The 15,910-nt window shown below is 39.2% G+C and overlaps 1 protein-coding gene across 6 annotated transcripts in view; it reads right to left on the reverse strand.

Annotated features, from left to right (window-relative positions):
- Window positions 1-15,910, reverse strand: part of osbpl9 (oxysterol binding protein-like 9) — a 104,460-nt gene that overhangs the window by 21,311 nt on the left and 67,239 nt on the right. For 5 of the 6 annotated variants that reach the window (XM_062039222.1, XM_062039225.1, XM_062039226.1 and 2 more), the window contains 5 exons: window positions 15,195-15,242; window positions 14,665-14,694; window positions 14,522-14,572; window positions 14,133-14,171; window positions 1,978-2,071 (listed from right to left, as the gene is read on the reverse strand). In XM_062039222.1, the coding sequence (XP_061895206.1) occupies window positions 1,978-2,071; window positions 14,133-14,171; window positions 14,522-14,572; window positions 14,665-14,694; window positions 15,195-15,242 (262 nt within the window). The remainder of the gene's footprint in view (window positions 1-1,977; window positions 2,072-14,132; window positions 14,172-14,521; window positions 14,573-14,664; window positions 14,695-15,194; window positions 15,243-15,910) is intronic. The other variant, XM_062039224.1, reaches the window with a different exon arrangement.

The following is a 15,910-nucleotide window of genomic DNA, read 5'->3' on the forward strand; positions in this document are numbered from 1 at the left end:
TTTTGCGGTGTGTGTGTGTGTGTGTGTTAGCTCATTGTGCGGTGTGTGTGTGTGTGTTAGCTCATTGTGCGGTGTGTGTGTGTGTGTGTAATCATTAGTAATGCAGCAGCCTAGTTTTGAATGGCAGGGTCCCTGCTATCACATGTTGATAAAAATACAACATTTACATAATAAAAATCAACTACAGGCTTCCCAAATGCTGTAATAAATTAAGCATGATGAGTTGACTTGAAACTTTTTAATGTTGCACTTTTTATATGTAGAAGAAAAGTTGTGTCATTTTATTTAATCTGAGCAACAACTTGAGGCAGTTTAATGTTGATTTACGTGGGCAGAATTATTATAGTGTTCCCAATGTTAAAAGGATAAAGCCATTGTTTACAAATTTGGTAAATAAATAACCAAAAAATTAATATTTTGTTGTTTTCTTACTGTACCAAAAATGAACCGAACCGTGACCTCTAAACAGAGGTACGTACCGAACCGAAAATTTTGGGTACCGTTACACCCCTAATATACATATATAGACATACATATATATATACATAAATACACATACATATATATACACATACACATACATTTATAAATATACATATATATATATATATATACATAAATACATATATATACACACATATATACACATACATATATATACATAAACATATATACATACATACATATACATACACACATATATACACATTCATATATATACATAAACATATATACACACATATATACATAAACATATATACACATACATATATATACATAAATATACATATATACACATACATATATATACACATACATATATATATATATACATAAATATTAGGGCTGCGAATCTTTGGGTGTCCCACGATCCGATTCAATATCGATTCTTGGGGTCACGATTCGATTCAAAATCGATTTTTTTCGATTCAACGCGATTCTCGATTCAAAAACGATATTTTTCCGATTCAAAACAATTCTATATTCATTCAATACATAGGATTTCAGCAGGATCTACCCCAGTCTGTTTACATGCAAGCGGAGTAGTAGAAATTTGTAAAAAGCTTTTATAATTGTAAAGGACAATGTTTTATCAACTGATTGCAATAATGTACATTTGTTTTAACTATTAAATGAACCAAAAATATGACTTATTTTATCTCTGTGAAAATATTGGACACAGTGTGTTGTCAAGCTTATGAGATGCGATGCAAGTGTAAGCCACTGTGACACTATTGTTTTGTTTTTTTATAAATGTCTAATGATAATGTCAATGAGGGATTTTTAATCACTGCTATGTTGAAATTGTAACTAATATTGATACTGTTGATAATATTCATTTTTGTTTCACTACTTTTGGTTTGTTCTGTGTCGTGTTTGTGTCTCCTCTCAATTGCTCTGTTTATTGCAGTTCTGAGTGTTGCTGGGTCGGGTTTGGTTTTGGAATTGGATTGCATTGTTATGGTATTGCTGTGTATTGTTTTGTTGGATTGATTAATTAAAAAAATAAACTAAAATCAAAAATAATACAAATGAAAAAATACAAATAAAATAAAATTAAAAATCTATTTTTTTAAAATGAGAATCGATTCTGAATCGCACAACGTGAGAATCGCGATTCGAATTCGAATCGATTTTTTCCCACACCCCTAATATATATACACACACACATACATATATATATATATACATATACATGTATACAGTATATACATAAATATATATATACACATACATACATATTTATACATACATACATGTCAGTGTCAGTTTTTAGTACATTAATACTTCATTAAATTAACTCAGGTTTATCTTCATCCAAAAGAGCCAACAGTGTATTCTGCAAGTATTTATTGTCGATGTAGTATTTATTGTCAATGTAAGCTACAGTATCAAAAGAAAAAAAGCTATTAAGCATGTTTAAACATTTAAAAGATCCTGATCAAGGAAGCAGTAAGGCATGGAAACGAGCGCTACCTGTGGGTAGAGTGGTCTGTGTTGGCATTGTGGTGTTGGCTACTGGAGTGTCCAGAGGGGGCTGGTAGATCCCATCCACTGGGTTGATGGTGCTCTGAAGTGAAAACAACGTAGGCCATTAATGTCATAAAACATGGACAAGCACAGGACATCTGCAATGATTTGTAACTGTACCAATAACTGCTTACCTAAGCTATGTCAATAAAATGAAACTTTATAGACAAGTCAATAAGTCACACTGAAACCTATATTTGTGACACATGTGCCTGCATGCATCCCCCACTGAAACAGTATCTTCTTAGCTTATGTTCCAACTTTTGATCTATTGATAGCAGATCAGCCATAACACCGCCCTTGTCCTGAAAGCGCAGATCAATTTCCTTTAACTCCACGTCTTGGAAAGACCGACATTACCAAAATGTCATGAATAAGATCAATGTGAAACTATCCAAAAGTAGCTATATACAATTACTAATAGTGCATCTTGAACTATGAACAATCCCTCAATCTAAAGAGATAAAATAACTAAAAGCGGTAGAAATGGATGGATGGACGGTTACATGTTGTAATGAAAACCACTTTGGATTCTCTCATTTGCAGTATACAGCCATCATCTTCAACATGGAGTCACTTTAGCAAGTTGACAAAAACACATAAATGTGGATTTTGTAAAATATTTTTGAAATAAAATAAAATGGACCCAAAGAAAAATAAAGCTTTTGCAGTGTCAATACATTAATTGAAGAGTTACTTCACAAAAAATACATTTAGAATTTAAATATCAGGGAAATAATTATTTCCCATGCAATACATATTTATATTCTTACAGTGTGCAGCTACTGTGTTTATGGACCGAACAAATGCATTTGAAAACATTTATCATAATATCTTTAACAAATTAGAACATTTAGGAATCAGAGAGTTGGTCTTGAACTGGGTAAAAAGCTACTTAACTAACAGGAGGCAATATGTGAAGCTATGCAAACACAGGTCTACAGCTCGAAAGCGATCTTGTGGTGTACCTAGGGATCAATACTGGTACCAAAATTGTTAAATCTCTATATTAACATTTGTAAAGTTATAAAGAACTTAAAAGTTGGAATTATTTGCAGACCACACAACTGCTTTTCTTCCAGGAGAGAACATACAGAAGCTAAAACAAATGACAGAATAAATGAAATAAAGAGATGGCTCGACAAAAACAGACCATTACTGATATTTGGTAACAGTAGGAGAAAAAGTCAAACACAAATACAAATGGACAGAGTAGGCATTGACAAGTTGAAATAAATAACATTTACAAGTGTAATAATAGATGATAAAATAAAAAAGTTTTTTTTGCAGAAATATGGGGGAATAACTACAAAAGTACACCTAATTCACTAACTGAACTAAAATCTAAAATTCAATGATTTGGTGTATTTGCAAAGAGCTAGAATTATGCACAATGCAAACTATAACCCGCTACACAGAAATGTACAAGTATTCTTCTCACCAACAGAGAAATACAACTTTAAAGAAAAATTGTATGTAAAACATTGTATGCGCGTACAACACTTAAAACCTTTAGTATACCAATATGTGGAGTCAAATTATGGAATGGATCAGGTAAAAAAGTCAAAATACAGTCATGGCCAAAAATATTGGCACCCCTGCATTTCTGTCAAATAATGCACCACTTCGCCCAGAAAATTGTTGAAATTACAAATGCTTTGGTATTCACATGTTTATTTCTTTTGTCTGCATTGGAACAACACATCAAAAACCCCAAGAAAGCCAAATCTGATATTATTTTACACAGAACTCCAAAAATGGACTGGACAAAATTAATGGCACTTTCAACTTAATATTTGGTAGCACACCCTTTGGAAAAAATAACTGAAATCAATCGCTTCCTGTAACCATCAATGAGCTTCTTATACCTTGCTACTTGAATTTTGGACCACTCTTCTTTTGCAAACTGCTTCAGGTCTCTCAGATTTGAAGGGTGCCTTCTCCCAACTGCTGTTTTTAGCTCTCTCCACAGATGTTCTATAGGATTTAGATCTGTACTCATTGATTGATGGCCACTTCAGAACTCTCCAGCGCTTTGTCTTAAGCCATTTTTGTGTGCTTTTTGAAGTATGCTTCAGGTCGTTGTCCTGCTGGAAAACCCATGACCTCTGATGGAGACCCAGCTTTCTCACACTGGGCCCTACATTATGCCCCCAAATTCTTTGGTAGTCCTCAGATTTCATGATGCCATGCACACAGTCAAGGCATCCGGTACCAGAAGCAGCAAAGCAACCCCAAAACATCAGTGAACCTCCACCATGTATGACTGTAGGGATGGTGTTCTTTTCTTTGAAGGCCTCATTTTGTTTTCTGTAAACAGTGCTTTAGAAAAAAATCTCCACTTTAGTCTCATCTGTCGACAGGTCGTTCTCCCAGAAAGATTTTGGCTTCCTCAGGTAAGTTTTTGCAAACTCCAGTCTGCTTTTTTAATGTCTCTGTGTCAGCAGCGGGGTCCTTCTGGGTCTCCTACCATAGTGTCCCTTTTCATTGAGATGGCGACGGATAGTGCGAGCTGACACTGTTGTATCCTGTGTCTGCAGGTCAGCTTGAATTTGTTTGGAAGTGGATCGAGGTTCTTCATCCACAATTCTAACAACCCTTCATTGCAGTCTTTCATAAATTTTTCTCTTCCGTCCACATCCAGGGAGGTTAGCTACAGTGCCATGGGCTTTAAACTTCTTGATGACATTGCGCACAGTAGACACAGGAACATTTAGATCTCTGGAGATGGACTTGTAGCCTTGAAATTGTCCATGCTTTTCTACAATCTTGGTTCTCAAATCTTCTGAGAGTTATTTGCTCTTCTTTCTTTTCTCCATGCTCAGTGTGGTACACACAACACAATTTAATTTAAACTGGCTGCAAGTGTGATTTCTATATTGCCAGCACCCGTTACTTGCTACAGGTGAGTTTAATTACAAATTAAAGGAGCATCACATGCTTAGAATACAACTATTTCTTACAATTTTGAAAGGGTGCCAATAATTTTGTCCAGTCCATTTTTGGAGTTCTGTGTAAAATAATATCAGATTTGGCTTTTTTGAGTTTTTTTTTGTGTTCTAGTGCAAACAAAATAAATAAAATGTAGGTACAAATAAAATCTTAACAATTTTCTAGGAGAAAAGGTGCATTATCTGACAGAAATGCAGGGGTGCCAATATTTTTGCCTATGACAGTATGTATTAATGAATGAACGTGTGTATTTGTGTATATATGTATAAAAATTGTGTGTATGTGAGTATGTATGTACAATATATTTGTCTCCCAGTGTGTGCAGGAGCAAAAATACGGCCCCTGCCACCCCAACTCAAAACAGCAGATGCGGTGCCCAAGGAACAAGGGACTACCGGCTTCACGCAGCCAGGCCGGTCAGCGACAGGCCTTAAACAGATGCGCCCAGCAGAAGAAACGGCATGGGAGAAGCAAGCAAGAGACCACACCCCACACTGGCAGAGGGCGACTTCAAAACATATGTATAGCTTTATTTATTAATTTAAAACAGCCAAAAGCAGACATCAAGCTGGGATGTCAGTAGTGAAATACATTTGTGTTAAAATACGAGACCTTGACTATCGTAATGTTGAGCAACCTCCGTGCTCTTTGCCCCTCTCTTTACGCCGAGGGAGAGTCATATATCCGGCCATTGCAGATAGCTTGGTGCGTGGAGCTTTTTTTCCAACGTTTGAAAGTAAAACCTGACATCTTTTAATTTTCTTTAGACCGCAATAAGTTAACGTAAAGCTGTGGATGTTGTGGATCGGTGGAAGGAATACTTCGAAGACCTCCTCAATCCTACCAACACGTCTTCCTATGAGGAAGCAGTGCCTGGGGAATCTGTGGTGGGCTCTCCTATTTCTGGGGCTGAGGTTGCCGAGGTAGTTAAAAAGCTCCTCGGTGGCAAGGCCCCGGGGGTGGATGAGATCCGCCCGGAGTTCTTTAAGGCTCTGGATGCTGTGGGGCTGTCTTGGTTGACAAGACTCTGCAGCATTGCGTGGACATCGGGGGCGGTACCTCTGGATTGGCAGAACGGGGTGGTGGTTCCTCTCTTTAAGAAAGGGAACCGGAGGGTGTTTCCAACTATCGCGGGATCACACTCCTCAGCCTTCCCGTAAGCTCTATTCAGGTGTACTGGAGAGGAGGCTAGGCCGGATAGTCGAACCTCGGATTCAGGAGGAACAGAGTGGTTTTCGTCCTGGTCGTAGAACTGTGGACCAGCTCTATACTCTCGGCAGGGTCCTTGAGGGTGCATGGGAGTTTGCCCAACCAGTCTACATGTGCTTTGTGGACTTCGAGAAGGCATTCGACCGTGTCCCTCGGGAAGTCCTGTGGGGAGTGCTCAGAGAGTATGGGGTAACAGACTGTCTGATTGTGGCGGTCCGCTCCCTGTATGATCAGTGTCAGAGCTTGGTCCGCATTGCCGGCAGTTAGTCGGACCCATTTCCAGTGAGGCTGCCCTTTGTCACCAATTCTGTTCAAAACATTTTATGGACAGAATTTCTAGGCGCAGTGAGGGCGTTGAGGGTATCTGGTTTGGTGGCTGCAGGATTAGGTCTCTGCTTTTTGCAGATGATGTGGTCCTGATGGCTTCATCTGGCCAAGATCTTCAGCTCTCACTGGATTGGTTCGCAGCCGAGTGTGAAGCGACTGGGATGGGAATCAGCACCTCCAAGTCCGAGTCCATGGTTCTCGCCCGGAAAAGGGTGGAGTGCCATCTCCGGGTTGGGGAGGAGATCTTGCCCCAAGTGGAGGAGTTCAAGTACAGAGTGAGGGAAGAGTGGATTGTGAGATCGACAGGCGGATCGGTGCGGCGTCTTCAGCAATGCGGACGCTGTATTGATCCATGGTGGTGAAGAAGGAGCTGAGCCGGAAGGCAAAGCTCTCAATTTACTGGTCGATCTATGTTCCCATCCTCACCTATGGTCATGAGCTTTGGGTTATGACCGAAAGGACAGGATCACGGGTACAAGCGGCCGAAATAAGCTTCCTCCGCCGGGTGGCGGGGCTCTCCCTTAGAGATAGGGTGAGAAGCTCTGTCATTTGGGGGGAGCTCAAAGTAAAGCCGCTGCTCCTCCACATCGAGAGGAGCCAGATAAGGTGGTTCGGGCATCTGGTCAGGATGCCAACCTAGGGAGGTGTTTCGGGCACGTCCGACCGGTAGGAGGCCACGGGGGGGACCCAGGACACGTTGGGAAGTCTATCTCTCCCGGCTGGCCTGGGAACGCCTCGGGATCCCCCGGGAGGAGCTGGACGAAGTGGCTGGGGAAACGGAAGTGTGGGCTTCCCTGCTTAGGCTGCTGCCTCCGCGACCCGACCTCGGATAAGCGGAAGAAGATGGATGGAAGTTTACGTAAATACTGTATGTTATATTAATGTGTGGCCGGAATAATTAAAAATATTGTAAAAGTGTGCATCAATGTACCGATATTAGTTATTGCATGTCATTTAAAAATCTTTACTTCTATTAATGATTATTGTGATCTTGTGTTTAACTTTCCTGTTTTTGTTGCTGTGCATAATAATCAAGGAGGAGGACTTGGACAACAGAGCAAAAAGAAATGACACAAAACATGTATATACGAGTATGGATGATCATTTAAAAACAAAGTATTTTTATAACCTATAAAAATGTATTAACTCATGTGTCTAATTGCTTGGATTACCTTACCCTTACTACATTACCTCACATCCGGCTCAGTAAATGAGTGGTTGTCAAGGCAGTGTCTGTTCTCAATGGGCACTCGGCGCCGTTTAGGCTTTCTCAAAGAAAAATGCCCCATGCTCGCATGTTTTTTGGCTGTACAAACCGTTCAAACCACGAAAAGGATAAAGGTTTCTTCAGAGTACCTTGAGAGATAATCAAGAAGGGCAGATGATTTATCGGGGAGAGTCTTGACACCAATTTCCTTGACCCAGCCACACACAAAGAAGTTGTAGGCCTCCAGGCTTTTCCAAGTCTTCTGTTTTGTATATAATGATGTCTGGAGTACCAGATAGTTCGATTTGTCTAGGAACTCCACCTACGGGTAATCCTTGATATCACTCGACCAATCTTTTTTAGATAAAGTATAGCTATATTCCATTAGATAATACATTTTTTTGCTCATATCAGCTTTTTGCAGGAAGATCTAGACCCCTTGTGTACTCAGAAAGTTTGCGAGCTGCTTGCTGCACAACAGCAATCTTGGCCTGGTTGACCACCACTGTTTTTCACTTCCAGGAAGAAGTCACGTGACGGAATACTAGCAATGGGTTCTGCTGTTGTGTAATTGGGACCTGCAAAAGTCCCTAAAATGTGGCGTAAGTCCGCCATTGTAGTACGTGATGTGATGACACCGTAGTCAATAAGCTTATTTTTTTCTATCCTCTTACTGTGGGGCATTCATCCTCCACTGTCGCCATTTGTAATACAAAGTAGCGTACAACTTATATCTGTCAGTAGACTCGCAGGCAGAAGACACTGTCGAAGTGGAGCAGCAGAAATAAGACCGCCCACAAAACAGAACATCCTGAAGAGATTGTCAGAAAGGGACTTGAAGATGGTCTGTAAAACATTACATTTGAGACCAAACAGCCTCCATTACATGTTATTGTTGTGAATGTAGAAAAAAAATCATATTTTTGACCCCTTTAATGCACCTTATAATCCGATGAGCCTTTTTTATGAATATAGACCTGAATAGACCCACTCATTGGAACACACACGCAGCACTAAGTCTCGTGATGCCTTCAAACAACCACACTACAACATCCTGTAATGCACATGAATTATGCCCCTCACACAAGTCACAGAAGGAGGAGTAACAAACGCGCTACAATAAGCAAAATAACTGAATTGCAAAGATGCAACATATAAGCTGAAAAACCTTTTTTTTCTTTGTTTTTGTTTTAACCCTATTGCATCAGACATATCGAAATATCATAGTTATCCTGAACCATATGTCACATCGTCTCGCATTGTGAGGTACCCTGAGATTCCCAGCCCGAGATACAACATTGTTTAATATTACATCGAAAGACAATCAATTGACAATCAAAAAGGGGTCAAGCTTTTAACACTCTAAGGCAGCTTTCTGTCTTACAAGAAAGAAACCAGAGATACACCAATAATAGATAAACACAGGATTTTTTTGCACATTAAAGGCACAGAGGCCCAAAAAAGGTCTATTTAGCACACAGCTTATACCATAAAATGTGCAGATAGACAGACAACATTCACACTCACACACGAGCGCCAATTTAGCGTTGCCAATCAACCTATCCCCAGGTGCATGTCTTTGGAGTAAGCCAGAGAGAACCCACGCAGTCACGGGGGGAACATGCTCCACACAGAAAGACCCCAAGCATCGAACCCAGGACCTTCTTCAATCAATCAATGTTTATTTATATAGCCCTAAATCACAAGTGTCTCAAAGGGCTGTACAAGCCACAACGACATCCTCGGTACAGAGCCCACATACGGGCAAGGAAAACTCACCCCAGTGGGACGTCAATGTGAATGACTATGAGAAAACATGGAGAGGACCGCATATGTGGGTAACCCCCCCCCCCCCCTCTAGGGGAGACCGAAAGCAATGGATGTCGAGTGGGTCTGACATAATATTGTGAAAGTCCAACACATCAGCGAAAGTCCAGTCCATAGTGGGGCCAGCAGGACCCATCCCGAGCGGAGACGGGTCAGCAGCGTAGAGATGTCCCCATCCGATGGACAGGCTAGCGGGTTGGGAGCAGAGTAGAAAAGAAAAGAAAAGAAACGGCAGATCAACTGGTCTAAAAAGGGAGTCTATTTAAAGGCTAGAGTATACAAATTAGTTTTAAGATGAGACTTAAATGCTTCTACTGAGGTAGCATCTCTAACTTATACCGGGAGGGCATTCCATAGTAATGGAGCCCGAATAGAAAACGCTCTATAGCCCGCAGACTTTTTTTTTGGCTCTGGGAATCACTAATAAGCCGGAGTTCTTTGAACGCAGATTTCTCGCCGGGACATATGGTACAATACAATCGGCAAGATAGGCAGGAGCTTGACCGTGTAGTATTTTATACGTAAGTAGTAAAACCTTAAAGTCGCATCTTAGGTGCACAGGAAGCCAGTGCAAGTGAGCCAGTATAGGCGTAATATGATCAAACTTTCTTGGTTTTGTCAAAAGTCTAGCAGCCGCATTTTGTACCATCTGTAATCTTTTAATGCTAGACATAGGGAGGCCCGAAAATAAAACGTTACAGTAATCGAGACGAGATGTAATGAACGCATGGATAATGATCTCAGCATCGCTTGTGGACAAAATGGAACGAATTTTAGCGATATTACGGAGATGAAAGAAGGCCGTTTTAGTAACACTCTTAATGTGTGACTCAAACGAGAGAGTTGGGTCGAAGATAGTACCCAAATTCTTTACCGAGTTGCCTTGTTTAATTGTTTGGTTGTCAAATGTTAAGGTGGTATTATTAAATAGATGTCGGTGTTGAGCAGGACCGATAATCAGCATTTCCGTTTTCTTAGCGTTGAGTTGCAAAAAGTTAGCGGACATCCATTGTTTAATTTCATTAAGACACGCCTCCAGCTGACTACAATCCGGCGTGTTGGTCAGCTTTAGGGGCATGTGGAGTTGAGTGTCATCAGCATAACAGTGAAAGCTAACACCGTATTTGCGTATGATGTCACCTAGCGGCAGCATGCTTTAGTTTCTTCTGTAAACCATGGGGTACGCCTTTTAGGGGCCCTTTTTAGCTTTAGCGGTGCTACACTATCAATGGTGTCGCGCAGGGCGTTGTTAAAGTTGTTAGTGAGGTTATCAATAGAGCCCACATAATTTGGGAATGGTGCCATTACCGAAGGCAGTAGGTCAGTAAGAGTCGTCGTTGTGGCAGCATTAATGTTGCGGCTGCTATAGTAGTTATTATTATTATTATTAGTTTGTTGACAATGAGTCAGAACTTCGAATTTTATAAGGTAATGATCGGACATTACTTTAGTGTACGGGAGTATCGTAACTTTAGAGGTGGTGACACCCCTGACAAGCACTAGATCTATCGTATTACCTTTGCGATGCGTGGGTTCATTTATTATTTGTGTAAGACCACAACTATCAATTATAGTCTGGAGCGCCACGCATGGAGGGCTCATCTTATTTGTTATATAATATTGTTCTGGCTACTTAAGAGCCATATTATTTTTATTGGAGTGTTTAAATATGTTTATCATCTACCGTTTTGATTTGTAAAAGTTATTTTAAGGATAAAGGAAAAAAATTGTGTGTTGGGCACTTCCTGTTATATTGGTTCGAGTACGGATTGATCCATTTTTTGTATAAGTGAGCACAGCCTATAGATTCAATGTGCACAATTAAATATCTTAGTTGCTCAGACAATAATGTGTTTCTATAAGTTGAGATTGGGGAATATCATCTTTTAATAGAGAAAGACCTTAATGTTTCTTGTTTTCATGTTAGCAGCTTAAGCTAGCTAGTGCTAGCTTGATTCTCCAGTAAATGAGCAGTGTCACTTTATCAAAGTGTTAATAATCACGATTTTACGATCATTTTAATTTAAATTGGCAATACTGACCGTAGGAAGTTTTACCGCGGTTTATCATTATACCGTTTATCGTTAAATACCTATGTGCAGACTATGAGATACTGGGAATCTATCATCAAGATCCACACGAGAAGTACACATCAATGCACTAACTCTGTCAAATTTTGCTTTTTTTTAAATTTCTTTTACGAAGCTCAGATATTTGAGAATACACTCGTGAAGCCATGAGTTTTGGTTAAAAGTTTCTTGGTGATATTCAAGGATGCTTCAAAATCCAACTGCAGAAAGGCTTGCCCCAAGCGTTAACTCAATATGAATGTGGAAGTATTGGACCTCTTGTTCTCAAATCATATAAGGACAGTCACAGTTCCCAAATTCACACATTAAAATAGTTTCACATCCTGGTCCTTTTGTTACAACTTTGGAAAATAAGAGCAGTTACATTAAACACTATCAGTAGATGGAACATGCAAAAGGATGTTTGGCATCTGCATAGGCAGTAAAGTGCTGGCTGGATGGCTCCACAGCTTTTAACGCAGGATAGGTCAATAGGCAGGCAGTGTGTATGGAAACTACATATATGGTGCATTCATTGACTCCAATTAGATAGGTGAAGTGAAGTGCAACATTCTCATGCAAGCACATATACAGTCGTGGTCAAAAGTTTTCATACACATAATGTCATGGCTGTCATTTCTACAACTCTTATTTTTTTGTGATAGAGTGATTGGAGCACATACTTGTTTGTCAAAAAAAACATTCATAAAGTTTGGTTGTTTTATTAATTTATTATGGGTCTACTGAAAATGTGACCAAATCTGCTGTATCAAAAGTATACATACAGCAACATACATTATCAATTTTGGTGATGTAGAAAAGTTACAATCAAATCAAATTAGCTTCATGGCATGGCCTCTTAACTTCAAGTGAGTGATTGTGATTGACGACACCTGTTGACTTCTCTGAGCCCATTTAAATAGGGCTTATGTGATGCAGTCATTTGACTCTGTTACAAACGCGACAATGGGAAAGTCAAAGGAACTCAGCACAGATCTGAAAAAACGAATGATTGACGTGAACAAGTCAGGAAAGTCACTTCAAAGCAGCTTAAGGTCCCAAGAGCAACTGTGCAGACAATTGTTCGTAAGTATAAAGTGCATGGCACAGTTTTGTCACTGCCACGATCAGGAAGAAAACGCAAGCTATCACCTGCTGCTGAGAGAAAATTGGTCAGGATGATCAAGAGTCAACCGAGAACCACCAAAAAGCAGGTCTGCAATTAATTGGAAGCTGCTGAAACACAGGTATCAGTGTCCACAGTCAAGCGTGTTTTGCATCGCCATGGACTGAGAGGCTACCATGCAAGAAGGAAGCCCTTGCTCCAGAAGCGACACCTTAAGGCTCGTCTAAAGTTTGCTGCTGATCACATGGACAAAGATAAGACCTTCTGAATGAAAATGTCTATGGTCAGATGAAACAAAAATTGAGCTGTTTGGCCACAATACCCAGCAATATGTTTGGAGGAGAAAAAGTGAGGCCTTTAATCCCAGGAACACAATTCCTACCGTCAAGCATGGTGGTGGTAGTATTATGCTCTGGGCCTGTTTTAGCTGCCAATGGAACTGGTGCTTTACAGAGAGTAAATGGGACAATGAAAAAGGATTACCTCCAAATTCTTCAGGACAACCTAAAATCATCAGCTTGGAGGTTGGGTCTTGGGCGCAGTTGGGTGTTCCAACAGGACAATGACCCCAAACACACGTCAAAAGTGGTAAAGGAATGGCTAAATCAGGCTAGAATTAAGGTTTTAGAATGGCTTTCCCAAAGTCCTGACTTAAACCCCATTGAAAACATGTGCACAATGCTGAAGAAACAAGTCCATGTCAGAAAACAACAAATTTAGCTAAACTGCACCAATTTTGTCAAGAGGAGTGGTCAAAAATTCAACCGGAAGCTTGTGGATGGCTACCAAAAGCGCCTTATTGCACTGACACTTGCCAAGGGACATCTAGCCAAATATTAACATTGCTGTATGTATACTTTTGACCCAGCAGATTTGGTCACATTTTCAGTAGACCTATAATAAATTAATAACAAAACCAAACTTCATGAATGTTTTTGTGACAAATAAGTATGTGCTCCAATCACTCTATCAGAAAAAATACGAGTGGTAGAAATTATTGGAAACTCAAGACAGCCATGACATTATGTTCTTTACAAGTGTATGTCAACTTTTGACCACGACTGTATATGAACACACAATGCACATTATTATCACATACATTTTAACACATACAGACATATTGATAAAGAATAGTTCCCAACCACTGCTAAAAGACTACAATCAAATAAAATCAGGAAGTTGTTTTAAAAGATCAAGAGGAAATTGTGGCAGATGTGAGAAAAAGTTTGAGATGGACAAAAATCTCCGTATCAGATTGCATGCACTAACAGAGATCCAATTGTATCCGCTTTCCTACAGTGTGAAGTGAATCAAGTGGGAAAAGGAAAGTTAGCGGTTTCTTTGATTTTAATCCTTGCCATGTGACAGAGAATGTTAAACTTACTATAAGTCCGTTTGCGTGTTGCTGTTCGTTACTTTGGTCCTTGAAATTTTAAGAAGACAATGTTAGACTATTTGCTTAGGTATGATCATGATTACATATTTACCAACTTGCCACAGGAAGTAATCATTTCATCACATTACTAAATCCATAGCTTTCATCACAAGAACAGATTGGACAGAACCGTTGTAATAGTTGATCTTGTTTTACATATTTTCAAAAGAAGAAATTTACATGTGATGAAATGATAACTGGGCTATATCCTCATTGGCCACTGACCCAAGTAGCAGACATAAGCTGGGAACTACCCAGGAATAAAAACACAGATAACACAGTCAACACAGATATGATGATCCACACAAAAAGCATGCGAACAAAGATAATACACATACCTTGGCAATTTGCAGCAGAACAATACAGTGCTTGATGGACTCTACCATACTCTGTGGAGACCAACACAGAAATGAAATAAATCAGCAGGAAGGGACTTCAAAACTTAAAAGCAGGAAGGAAGGTGTGTCAAGTTCCAACTTACACAAGTAGTCTCTTTCAAATGTTCTATTTTCTGAAAACAAAAGGAAAATGCAGTAAAATTCAAGATATAGAAATATAGTCAGAATACACATTTGCTTACAATAAATGTGTTTAATCTCCACTGTTATTTATGGTAGGAGTGTTCCTTTGACCTTGGAAATGTGGGGAGGCTGTATATTGTGTTACAAAGACAGCTACTGAAAAACAAACTTTTATATGCCCAAATATTCCAATGAAAACAAATTACAATTAGGTCAAACAAAACAAAATATTACTTTTACAAATACTGTAGATTTAATTAAAGTGGTCAACTGTATGCTGAGTTTGTCTTAAAACATGTTATGCCTTTACTTTATTAATGACTTGAAAAACTAATTGCTTAAACCTGTCTTTATAAAATGAACATGCCCGTCACCCTGACAGCTATAATCTCTAAATTCTTGAGGGGATAGACCGCTTCTTATAATGCTCAGTGGCCAGAAAAGAAATATCTTAAGTACAAGGACATTGCACAGTACTGCTGGTACTTACTCTGCGTGATTCATCCTCTTTGCAATCTTTGATCTTGTCATCAAATAGCTGTGAGAAATGATAGAAAACACAATGAGAAAAAGGCTGCATTGACTGATTGAATTTGAATGCTATTCATTGTGCTAGTGAAAAATACTGTGCAAGATGTTCTAATAATATTGTTCTAATAAGGATTCTGCAACACCAATATTTAATTTTAAAGTATAATAGAAAAATAAATGCTGCTTGTATGCTGTATTAGATGCTGTTAAACCATACCCAATTATATTTCTAACCTGCAAAGTATGTTAAAATACCGTCTAAACATCCAAATTTCAAACGGCCATTTTGAATATTCCGCTCCAAAAGACTGCGGCAATTTTCGTAGATTTGAGATCTGAGGACGTCATGGTGGGAACTGCCCTGAAACAGCAGACAAACTATACTGCAAATACGTAAACATGGGGACGAGATGTGCTGTTTGTCATTCACAATCCCTATGTAAGACAAGAACACATGTTTACTTTTTTATGCATTCTGAATCGTTAAATAAACGTTCGCAAATGAGAGCTTTCCACCCAAAAATCCCTCTAAACAAACCATCCAAAAATACTCCATTTACATCTCGTAATCTGAATATTAGTGATATTGTTATTCTAAGCACAAACTCAGACAAACTATTTTAGTGGAAACTTTATCGCACCCCACTAGCTTATGCTGCTGTATTGTTGACACAA

Source organism: Entelurus aequoreus, linkage group LG27, assembly GCF_033978785.1.
Source record: "Entelurus aequoreus isolate RoL-2023_Sb linkage group LG27, RoL_Eaeq_v1.1, whole genome shotgun sequence".
NCBI lineage: Eukaryota > Metazoa > Chordata > Actinopteri > Syngnathiformes > Syngnathidae > Entelurus > Entelurus aequoreus.